The following is a 12270-nucleotide window of genomic DNA, read 5'->3' as shown; positions in this document are numbered from 1 at the left end:
TAGTGAGATGAGGAAAATGAGTTCTCATTATTCTCAATCAAACAACATTATTAATTAAAGAATTTTCTTTTTTCTTTTTCCTTGTTTCTCTTTTTTAAACCCTTATCCTTTTCCCTTCATAAATCAAACACCCCCTAATAAGTTACAATGTTACATTGCACCTACGCAAAATAAACCATATTATTTCATTTTCCAAACATATGGCCATATGGGCCAATGGGCCATGGGCAGGTGGCCCCAAGGATGTAAGGCTTAGAATCTTTACCGTCTCCAAAATGAACTACAGAACAAATTGACAAATTCTTTTTGTGGCTGAGATTTATTTTCAGTTTCCCAAACACATTCTAATTCTCATCAACAAAAAAAAAAAATATGAAAAATACTATCTCTTCAGAAAAATGGCAGCTAGAGCCCCACTTCCTCACTCAATTTTCCGGCCAATTTCCGGCGTATCCCCAAAATTCCGGCGAAATCTTCCCGGAATTACTTTTCCATCATCATTTCCCAAAAACCCAATTACCAAAACCCAAAAAAAATGGGGAAATTCTAAGTGGGCAATTAAGCTAAGTTTACAAGTAGAAAAGAGTGAAAGCCCATCAAAATCAACGGTTGATATTCAACGAATGGTAGATTTTTTGTATGAAGATTTACCCCATTTGTTTGATGATCAAGGGATTGATCAGACGGCTTATGATGAACGTGTGATGTTTAGGGACCCCATTACTAAGCATGACACAATTGCTGGGTATTTGTTTAATATTGCTCTTTTGAAACAGATTTTTAGGCCTGATTTCTTCTTACATTGGGCTAAGCAGGTAAATGTAATCTCCCTTTTTTACCCTTTCACTTACATGTTAATGTGTCAAAGTTGGTGTTAGTGGTTGTAGTTTGGCCAAAATTTGTGTCAAAGGGAAAAAAAAAAAAACCATTGAATTGTAAGTTAGGTGTGTTCTTTTCAACGTATTTTTGCTTATATGGATTTTTTAGGCCTTATTTAAACTTATTAAACCTATTTTGTGGATGTGTAAGACCTTATTTTTTGGTTATCTGAACTTAATAGACCTTACCTTAACTTAGTTTTTATTATAAGGATTGAAAACAAAGTGAACATGCTCTTATCCTGTAGGCTGTAGTGGGAAGAAGGTGGTGAAATATTGCACTTATAGGTGTAAATGATGCTGAGTGAGTTCGAGTTTGATCTAGCTGGACTCGACTTGTTAGCATTTTGAGTCGAGTTCAGTGGAGTCAGATTTTGATCGAGTCAAGCTTAAATGTAGTCGAGTTTTGACCGATTAGATTTCGAATAGCTTGTAAGTGTCTCATATTTAGGGGCAATGTTTAATTTAGGTACTTTGCTGTTGATAATGGCGTATTTGAGCTTCTCACGAACTTTTGAGTCGAGTATCGAGTTGCTCAACTCGACTCGCCAACATCTATCATGTCGAGCTCGAGTTTCATTCGAGCTCACTTGAGTTGAGTTTTGACCGAATAGTGATCGAGTTTTGACCGAGTTGATCTCGAGTGTCTCGCGAGTTGTCTTGTCTCATTTACACCCCTAATTGCACTAGTGACAACTTTAACTTATGTTGAAAAATCATGAATGTGATCTTTATGTGGTTAAGGTATTTTCGTGTTGATATAGGTGTCCACAGACAACAATGAAGTTGCATTAAGAGTAGAATTGATCAAAATAACCTGTACTTAGAATTGCAGAACTAATGAGTATATTTAGCAATGAGATAAGGAAGTTGACAAGCTGCATACACGCTATTATGTCAACTGGTTAGGCAGACCATAGAAGACTTACCCGTTTGGTAGGCTATAATGAGTTGTGGTAATAGTAATGAGTTTGTTTGTAATTTTGCAAAGAAAGTGTCAGGCCAATAGTATCGGTAATGCAATTGTAAACCGAGGGTGTGGTTTATTCTTCATAATCATAAATCATCCATTACCACTCTAGAATTGGTGTTGAAGGGCAATGGAAATTATGAAGAAAAAGACATACTTAGGGGCAATGTTTTGTTATCATAAAGACATAAACATTGACAGAAAAAGTTCTTACAAAATTTTACACAAGTTCATTACATGCCAATCGCTAAGCAAGTTGTTAATGTGTTCAAGGGAAGCTTCTTGTTCAAGGTTATGGTGTAATGTGCCTCCACCTTAAGAATTGAGCTCCTTCTGAAATTCTGTGTACTTCGTTCAACCACAGGTCCTAGACTGAGCCAAAATCACAATTTGTGTGAGTTACAAAGATACTAGATTTTCTAGATCCGCTTATAATCATAGTATTGTTTATGACTGAATTACCAACCTCATTACTCTAAGATTAATGTGGTGTAGGGTTTTTGTGTGATATAATTCAATGTGGTTCTTCATTTTCTAGCCACTAGCGTGAGCTTGCATCTGTATGGAAATTTCCCATCTCTCCAATTTAGCTCATATAATCGTTGTAGACAGGGCCATATGAGATAACTACAAGGTGGACTATGGTGATGACATTTATTCTATTGCCATGGAAACCAAAATTGGTCTTCACTGGAACTTCAGTGATGGGCATCAACCCTGCAACAGGAAAGTTCTGTAGTCATGTGGTAAGCTCCATCATCATGTGAATTAATATAGTAGGTGCATTGACTTACATGTCAACTTGAATAGCCTTATACAAATTATTGGGACTCTGTGCAATATGTAGGATTACTGGGATTCTATAAAGGCCAATGACTATTTTTCTTTGGAAGGCTTATCGGATGTGTTCAGACAGGTTCGTGCTCTCAATCAGTCGAATGAACTTTTGTCATTTATTATTTAGCTTCTTCATCTAGTTAAACATATTCATTGATGCAGCTTCGGATGTACAAGACACCTGACCTGGAAACGCCTGAGTATCAGATACTGAAAAGAGCTGCAGACTACGAGGTTAGCTTCTCTATACATTTGGGGGAGTTGTGTTGGCTGTACCTCTTTGTTTGTGGGTGCACTTCCACATGAAATCTACGATTTTTTTTCCTCCGTGTTAAAGGACAGGTTTAAGGACTTGTAACTCAACTATCGAATTGTAAAAATGAAAATTAATAATCTTCTGTCCCTGGATAATAGGCACGTGTAAATATAGGTCATAGCTAAAGAACTTAGCTAAGAAGAACCGTAATGATCCTTGACCATTTGCATTTTCAAAACTCCACCACACCTATGTAGTGTTTTTTTTGGAGTTCTTTTAGGCCTTAGGGGTATCATACTATCATTACTCATTAGAGAGTGTGGCAAACTTGATTACTTAACTTAGAAAGTAGTCTGATAGATTGATGAACTAAAATAGAAATATGACATGTTATGTTGAGATGGAGGGAGTAAATCATATGGTTGTGTTTATTGCATATCTAACTGCGTAAAGATCCTACTGACTAGCTTAAGTTTCTGATACACTACTAATGCATAAAAAAGGGATGATAAATGAGAAGTTGAGAACTCACCCCCACAAACTGAGATTTTATTGGGGGTTTGCATGTGAATTCATTGAATATTCACATAAAGTATTCGAGCATTTTAGTCGAACTCTTCATTTTACCTCAAGCACCGTTTTGAATCCTCGGCATTCTGCTTCGACACTTCATCTTTGGCCAAAATCATGGAACATGTTCATCAAATAGCTGAGTTTGACACTAGGACACTTTGTCTGATATGAGTACCCGGGTTCAAGTAACATAGGTTTCTAATATGCATTTCCATCTGTGGCGTTTTGTCCTTCTGCCTTTATTAATCACTTATATTCTTTGAGGGGTAGGATCTTTCACCAACACAAGCCTGAAGAAATTCATATATTGCCTTCCTGCTACTTCTGTTACTTAAATTTAATTGAAATATTGAGAGAAAACTCACATATCTCACAAAAATCTTGTTTCATGCAAAATCACAGGTAAGAAAGTATTCTCCATTTGTGGTGGTAGAAACTCAGGGTGACAAGCTCTCTGGGTCAGCTGGCTTTAATTCTGTTGCTGGGTAAGTGGTCCATATTATTGCTTGACATATCATCTCCTAAAGTAGGTATGATTAATAGTAATAATTTTTCTTATATTTTAGTTACATATTTGGAAAGAACTCCAAGGCTGAGAAGATATCGATGACTACCCCTGTCTTCACTGAGACCAATGGTGCTGGAGAGTCAAAAGTGGCCATTCAAATAGTCCTTCCACAAGACAAAGACCTTGACAGGTTAGACTAGAACTCCTCCAAAGCCTTGGCTATCATTATTGAATTTATTCCTTCGCTGCAAGTATTCCCTTCGTTTTTTTTTGTTGAAGGGACATTTAACTTTTGCGGTGAAAGTTAGGAAGCTTTTACCTTAAACAGTGGTGGATCTTAACTTACTATTTAACAGGGGCCGAGTTTTTAAATGATTTATTTAAAAACACTAATACACACCAAAATATAAATATACTATTATTAATGGCTACGGATAAACTTATATTATATGATTGTTAGGAATGAGTTTGAGGAAATAAGAAGTATTTTTATAGTTAAATATAACAGAAATTTTTTTTTTAGAGAAGAAGAATATAAGATAGTACAATCAATGGAAAAGATTTTTCTAAATAAAACAAATTGATAAGCCAAAGATAAAGGGGAAGAAGAAAGAAGTAAAAAAGAAAGAAGGAAAAGAAAAAAGAGAAACATTTAAAATGAAGAAAAACAAAAAAATACAAATGTGTTGATGCAATGTTTGAACTTGCAACCTCTAGGGCTTAAACTTCCTTTTACACCTTGATTCAAGGCCACTATGTCACAGTTTGTTTTATGATATAAACTACGATTTACTTAATTTATCTTATACAGTTATGGGGGGCCAAGCCCCGCCCCTTAGATAATCCGCCTCTGACCTTAAATACTTACTAATAACTATTTTAATTTTATTATGTGTGATCTTGTTTGATTCGTATTAATGTGTATCTTTAAAATATGAATTTCTTATATTTACTCGTATGCTATTAAAGATATCAATGTTCAAAGGTTCACATGAGAGGCTGTTAATTTTTAGATTTATATGAAAATGGACCTGGGTAACACAATAGAGAGGAGAAGAGTTTAGCCCACTTACAAGCTAGGAGGTTCCATCCTAAAACCAATTGGTTATAGGAGGAGTAACTCCTAATCTTATAAAGTGGTTTATTCTCTCCTTTTTCTCCAATGTGGGACACTCACAAGTGGACTTTCAATGGGTTTCAACACACCCCCTCACTTGTGAGTGTCCTTAGAAATTCAGAGTTACCTGGAAAGGTCAGAGCAATAATCCTCTTAAGGGTTGGACATCCTATCGAGGTAAATCCTTATCCAGTAGCGATCAAATACTCAGTTTAGACGAGACTCGCAACTCGGGCTCTGATACCATGTTAATTTTTAGATTATATGAAAATGGGTCTGGGTGATCCAATAAGGAGGAGGAGAGTTTAGCCCACTTACAAGCTAGGAGGTTCCATCCTAAAACCAATTGGTTATAGGAGGAGTAACTCCTATCTTATAAAGTGGTTTATTCTCTCCTTTTTCTCCAATGTGGGACACTCACAAGTGGACTTTCAATGGGTTTCAACAGAGACCATGAAAGTTACAATGTCCTAATGAAAAGAAAATATGGAGGCAATATTATTTATCACGTTATCTTTCATTAATTAGTATAACCTCCTTCCTACCTCAAGGTTAACTTAGTATTGGGGCAGGGGAATCGAGGGACGGCAGAGAAAAAAAGGTGGGTTAACTTAATGTGGATCCCAACTTCTAAGGAAAAGTATGGTGTTACTTTTGAGATTATGAAAGATGTTAGCCTTGAGCTGGGATTAAAGGTGTATATAGTTATAAAGGCTTGTTTATATAGTTATAAAGGCTTGTTTATATCGCTAAAATGACCAAATGTGTTCATTTTTTAGTTTGCCTGACCCTAATCAAGAGACACTCAGCCTAAGGAAGGTGGAAGGAGGAATTGCTGCAGCGCTGAAATTTAGTGGAAAACCCACAGAAGATATCGTCAGACAAAAAGAAAGAGAACTTCGCGATAGTCTAATCAGGGATGGTCTCAAACCAAGAAAAGGGTGTTCTTTTGCTCGCTACAATGATCCTGGTCGAACATGGGAGTTCATTATGGTAAGAAGCTTCTTTTATGCAAAGTCAGCTTTTGGAACATTTTTCTTGATTATAAATTCTTACATTTGCTCTGTTTTCCTGCTTTTTGGTGGTTGTGATGAAGAGGAATGAAGTGTTGATATGGCTTGAAGACTTTAGCTTAGATTTTTAATACACGACGTTTCGGCACTTGGCAGAGAACAAACTGGTTGTCATGTTGGTTCAGGCCTCAGGGTTGCCTTCTGCGAGCCAGAATTGAAGCCTTTATGCATTAGCAAATAGCAATGGCAGATAGACCAAAATGATTACATACATTACTTCATGATATTCTAGGCATACAGTGTTGCATATATGAAATGTATGAACATTGAAACAAACTATGAAGGGTCGGATTCGTTATCATTTTTGGTCTTCAGTTTCCATTTCTTCCTTTCTTTTTTAATTTTGAACCAAAAACATAGATATTAGACAAATTAGTTTTGGTTTTCTTAAGTTAGTTTCGAAATTAAACATGTTTAATATAAATATGACTGATTTTAAATTCATTGTACAATATATCAAGTCTAATAGACAAGGATGCTGTCAAATAAACTACTAAGATCTGCTATTCAATTTGCTCTCCTAAAGACTTGCTGACTTTTCCATTGAGGTTTTATTTTTGGGCCTAATGACTTTTCCTCCACGTTATTCACGCGTAGTTCATTATATGAACTTCAATCAGAGATATAGTTCCAGACTTGTGACTTGCAGAAGCATGTGTACCCATTTGGTCAAAAGAGTTCTACACCCAATAGTTTGTAGCTGTATTAATTAGTAACAAAAGTTGAAAGGAAAGATATATGGGAGACTTTAATACTTGAGGCTTTAAGAAGCCACTCATTTGGTTGGAAAAAGATAGCAACATCCATTGAATTTTGTAGTAGTTTGACTTCATACGCCATGGAAGCCTATAAAATACTCCCTCCGTTTCATATTAATCTACACACTTTGACATTTTACACTATTCACAAATTTCACTTTGACCATCATTTGTGATTTATAAGCGGATGAAAATATAGTCATGTAGGATCTTGTTAGATTCATCATAACATGTATTTTATTAATATGTACTTTTTATAATTTTTACAAATACAAAACTAAAGATATATATCCTCAAAGTTTTGCATTGGCATGCGTGAAAAGTGTAAGAGTGTAGATTAAAATGAAATGGAGGGAGTAATAAAATTAGAAAAAATTGGAATTCTTTCCTTGAATAATGCCAAAAAGGGGATTAATTCCCAAAATGTGTGACAAAAAATTTTATTTCCCTGCGTACCGTCCACGTAGGACGGCACGCGAAAATTTTTTTTTTTTTAAAACTGCAGTAAAACCGCTACTCAGAGTAGCGGTTAATGCATAAAAACCGCTACTCAGAGTAGCGGTCATATTTAAAATCAACCACTACTTCGAGTAGCGGTTTTCTTTAATGAACCACTACTCTGAGTAGCGGTTTACAAGATTTTTGGACCCGTTGTAAACCGCTACTCGGAGTAGCGGTTCATTAAAGACAACCGCTACTCCGAGTAGCGGTTTATAAAAATCCCCAAATCAGACCTAAATCCCCAATTTCCCAATTTACAAACGTTCGAATTTTTTTTTCTCTCACACTCACTTCTCCCTCTCTCTCTCTTCCGACGACATTGCCGCACATCCTCACCGCCGGCGACCGGTGCGCTATTCCGGCGACAGTCCGTCAGTTCTTCCTCTCTCTCTTCCGACGACAGTGCCACCTCACCGGATCCGTCACTTCTCCCTCTCTCTCTTCCGACCACAACCATCTTTGTGAGTTTTTTTTTTTGTTTTTTTTGTTTTTTTTTAATTTAATTTGTTTAGCATGCCATATTTGTTAGATGGAAATTGTTTAGTTTGATTAGTATAATTTAGTTGTTGATGATTAAAAATTTAGGATATTGTGATGGTTGATTTTGTATCATTGGAAGGTTAGTATAATTGGAAGGTGATTAGTATAATTCGAAAGTTATTAGCATATTGTTTAGTTGTTTGATTAGTATAATTTAGTTGTTGGTTGGTTAAAAATGGATTTGAGCATTTTGTGATGGTTGATTTTGCATGAATTGTTGTGTTTATGTTGTAAATACTACTAGTATAGGTGAAAAATAGTGTTCATATTGTTTGAATATGTAGAATAAGAATAACTTAATTAAACATTATGTTTTTTGTATGTAGAATATGGAACAACCTAAATATCCTCTATACCTTTATTGGAATGGTGAATTATCTCAAAATGATGTTGATATTGTGTATAGAGGTGGAAGGAAAAAGTTTTTGTTCATCAATTCCGGTATGATGTTTCAAGAGATTCTGAATAGGGTATATGACGTTGTTGGATGTGATCGTATGTATGTGGAACTAAATTGTTTATGAGATATCCGATGCCGGGAAAATATGTGCCAATTGCACTAGAGGATGACGAGTCACTGAGTGCTATGTGGCTTTCAGTGACACAAACGTCAGCCATGGCAATGGAGGTGTACATTGAACAAGTTCCCAAAGAGATAAATGTGCAAAGTAATGTGGGTTATGTACCTTCAATGGACTTTAGGGATAGCATGGAGGTACCGACATCAGCTCCTAATATGCAATTTGAATCATTTACTAGCATGTTGTCAGACCCACATTATGTAAATCAGCACATGAATGAGTTTATTTCTCCTGCTTCGTCTCCCCATATACCATCCACATTCCATCTTGACACTCTACATCAAAATGATGTTGATTTTTTGGGAAACGAGGAGGAGCATGTGGATTCTGATAGGGATGAGGATGATGATGCAAGAGAATTAGCTGACAAGGCAATAAAGGCTGGTGTTCCTTCACAAGATTGGCTTAGAGTTGACGAAGTTGATCAAAGGTTAATAGATTCATGGATGACTTGGAATGTCACTGGTTCATTAACTGTGGCTTCTAATTTGAGATAGGACAAGAGTTCGCCTCATTGCAGCAATTAAAGAATTTTGTGAAAGCATGGTCGATCTCTAGAAACCAGATGTTTCGGGTGTTAGAGTCAGAGCCCACAAAGTATGTCATTGAATGTGCTAGAAAGGAAGTGTGTCACTGTCCATGGAGGTTGCGTGCAATCATGACTAAGTCGTTCTCATTCAAAATTGTACGATATGTTGGTCCACATGCAAGCAATTGTTTAGGAGACATAACATGTGGAGACCATCTCTCATTTCATCAGATTTCGTTGCTGATCTTATCGAGGATTTCATTAGGACTGATCCTTCATTCAAAGTTCAGTCCATCCTTACTTTTGTGAAGAACCAATATCAATTTTCAATAACATATAAGAGACTTGGTTAGCAAAACAAAAGGCAATCAGCAATATTTTTGGTGATTGGGAAAGTCGTATCAAGAGTTACCGAGGTACTTGCAAGCCTTGAAAGAGTCCAATCGAGGCACTGTCGTTTACTGGAGTACGATCCCAACACAAGATCCTACTACGCACATCTTTAGGAGGGTCTTCTGGGCCTTTAAACCCTCCATTTCCGGATTCCGTCATTGTCGGCCTCTTATCACTATAGATGGTACTCACTTGTACGGGAAATACAAAGGCAAATTATTGATTGCTATGGGAACAGATGCTAATTTCCAGCTATTCCCACTTGCCTTTGCTGTTGTGGAGGAAGAAAGCACGGAGGACTGGTCTTGGTTTTTAGCTTGCATTAGACGTTCCGTCACAGATAGAAAGGATCTGTGTGTCATCTCTGATCGTCATAGGGGTATCCTTGCAGCTATGAATGAGCCTGGGAGTGGATGGGAGGAACCATATGCACATCACCGCTTTTGTGTGCGTCATCTTGCTTCGAACTTGAATTCGAAGTATAAGAATGCTGCCATCAAGAACCTATTCGGAAAAGCTGCATATGCTAGGCAGAAAAGGAAGTTTTTGTACTATATGGATCGAATTGGCTCCATTAATGTCGAGGCAGCTAGATATCTGTTGGACATTCCCCTTCATCTATGGTCTCTACATCATGATGGTGGGTGTAGATATGGTGTGCAAACCACCAACATGTCTGAAGTGTTTAATGGTGTCCTAAAAGGAGCAAGATGTCTATCGATCACTGCTTTGGTAAGAATGACATTTTATCGTGTCAATTCTTATTTTGCTACAAGGAGAGAATTAGGTAGAAAAAGACTTGAGGAAGACCATGATTATAGCCCGAAACATCATTGAAAAGAACATGGAGAAGGCGGGTGCTCATGAGGTGATTGTGTTTGATTATGAGCGAGGGCTATTTGAGGTCACTACTGGTCGTGGAGACCGTATTGCAGGGAAAGGTGGAAAGAAACACACGGTTAACTTAATGCAGAAGACATGTACATGTGAGAAAGTCATAATATATAAGTTGCCGTGTTCTCATGTCCTTGCGGTATGTCTTCACCGGAGCTTGTCATATAGTGGTTTTGTGGACGCTTCATTTCTGACTAGCTCGTATCGATCTACTTATATGTCCTTTTTCAAGCCTGTGCCTGATATGCATAATTGTTCTCCATATGATGGTCCGAGAATTATAGCTGATGAGAGGCTAAAACGTGGAGCTGGACGTCCACGGTCTACACGAATACAAAATGAAATGGATGCAGCTGATAGGTCTGGCAAATATAGATGTAGCATTTGTAAGGTTTCAGGACACAATAAGCAAAGATGTCCTAATAAGAACGGTGAAGGAACATCTGGGTAAATGTTTTCATATTTTGTTAAATTTCAAAATTTATATTATTTTCATAGTCCCATTTGTTACTAACCGGTATATATTTTTTTTTTCTTATTAGGTCTGATGGCGCAGTCCATCTTTCCCGGCCCCACTGATCGCAGCGTTCTCACCCTCCAGGACCAGCATCGGAGTGAGGATGTCTGGAGGGGAGTAGCGGACACGGTACTATCGTGTCGGTTGCATCATCACAGTCTCTATCTTGACTGGGAGATTCACGATAGGGTTCTTCGGTATGTCGAGCGGGCTGGTTTTCTCGGCATACATCGTTTGGTAGGGGGAGGTTTGGAGATTGATAGACCACTTCTGACGGCATTAGTGGAGCGATGGAGGCAGGAGACCCATACATTTCATTTGACTGTTGGGGAGGCGACGATTACTTTGGAGGATGTCGCTGTTATCCTTGGACTTAGAGTGCACGGGGCACCTGTTACTGGTCGAGGCGAGGGTAACTGGTGCATTAGTTTTCGAGTTGTTAGGGATTTGGCCCAACACACCGGAGAACGAGCCCAAAGTTCTCCAGGGTTCGTCTTTGAGATTGACATGGCTTCGGCAACATTTTTTCTTGTTGCCGAATGATGCTGATGAGGTGACTGTACAGCGATTTGCCCGGGCTTACATTCTTGCATTGATGGGGTCCATTCTTTTTGCCGACAAGAGTGGAGATGCAGTCCAGGTTCTTTATCTCCCACTTTTAGCTGATCTCGACGTAGCAGGGACATATAGTTGGGGTAGTGCGACCCTTGCATACCTGTATCGGCAGCTATGTCGAGCATCACATAGGGGTGCGAGGGAGTTAGGTGGCCCTGTGTTGTTGTTACAGATTTGGGCATGGGAGCACATACACATTGGCAGACCTCGGATTTCGAGGGTGCGGGACCCACCTCCACAGTTTGACGAGGCGTTCCTATTTTAGGCTCCCAGCATGTTCCGGGGATTGACCCCTTAGCTGTCAGGTAATATTCAATGTCTCACATTTGTTGACATTCTTTAGTTTCATTTTTCTCATGGATAATAACGTATATTTCTTTTCAGTTGGCTTCGAGTACACATCAGTAGGTCCCACACAGCAGGTGGGCTTCCTTACTACAGGGATGCACTTGACCATCAGACGACGAGCAGGTACATAGGCTGCGTATTATATACATTGGTAGACTCTTCTTTTGCCTAATATTTGTAAGATTCTATTTTTTGTAGATGACTTGGCAGCCATATACTGATGCGAGACTGGCGTTGTTACCTGCTATATGTCGAGCTGATCGACATGTATGGCGCACATGGCCCCACTTATCTGTTTCGACATTGTAGAGTTCCATTTCCCTGGTCGAGTTATGCGCCAGTTTGGATTCGAGCGACGATTCCCGCACCTTCTGATACGAGC

General features: G+C 38.1%; 2 protein-coding genes across 2 annotated transcripts; both read left to right on the top strand.

Moving 5' to 3' along the window:
• The first annotated feature begins 345 nt into the window (after window positions 1-345).
• LOC104902117 (hypothetical protein) lies at window positions 346-6513 on the top strand. Its single transcript, XM_010689799.4, has 8 exons — window positions 346-815; window positions 2457-2594; window positions 2696-2764; window positions 2848-2919; window positions 3917-3999; window positions 4081-4212; window positions 5919-6132; window positions 6236-6513. The coding sequence occupies exons 1-8, from the start codon at window positions 399-401 to the stop codon at window positions 6281-6283; spliced, it is 1173 nt and encodes a 390-aa protein (XP_010688101.2). The 5' UTR covers window positions 346-398; the 3' UTR covers window positions 6284-6513.
• Window positions 6514-10565: 4052 nt separating this feature from the next.
• Window positions 10566-11468, top strand: LOC125492461 (protein MAIN-LIKE 1-like). Its single transcript, XM_048634978.2, has 2 exons — window positions 10566-10855; window positions 10951-11468. Exons 1-2 carry the CDS (start codon window positions 10747-10749, stop codon window positions 11466-11468), a joined length of 627 nt encoding a protein of 208 aa, XP_048490935.2. The 5' UTR covers window positions 10566-10746.
• Window positions 11469-12270: the final 802 nt, after the last annotated feature.

This window comes from Beta vulgaris, chromosome 8, assembly GCF_026745355.1.
Source record: "Beta vulgaris subsp. vulgaris cultivar EL10 chromosome 8, EL10.2, whole genome shotgun sequence".
Lineage (NCBI taxonomy): Eukaryota > Viridiplantae > Streptophyta > Magnoliopsida > Caryophyllales > Amaranthaceae > Beta > Beta vulgaris.
This window is presented reverse-complemented; position numbering and strand designations above follow the sequence as displayed.

Coding starts and splice junctions, on each gene's coding strand:
- LOC125492461 (XM_048634978.2), top strand. CDS start 10,747: ATGAAATGGATGCAGCTGATAGGTCTGGCAAATATAGATGTAGCATTT. Junction 10,856..10,950: donor AACGGTGAAGGAACATCTGG/GTAAATGTTTTC, acceptor TTTTCTTATTAG/GTCTGATGGCGCAGTCCATC.
- LOC104902117 (XM_010689799.4), top strand. CDS start 399: ATGGCAGCTAGAGCCCCACTTCCTCACTCAATTTTCCGGCCAATTTCC. Junction 2,595..2,695: donor GAAAGTTCTGTAGTCATGTG/GTAAGCTCCATC, acceptor TGCAATATGTAG/GATTACTGGGATTCTATAAA. Junction 4,000..4,080: donor GGCTTTAATTCTGTTGCTGG/GTAAGTGGTCCA, acceptor CTTATATTTTAG/TTACATATTTGGAAAGAACT.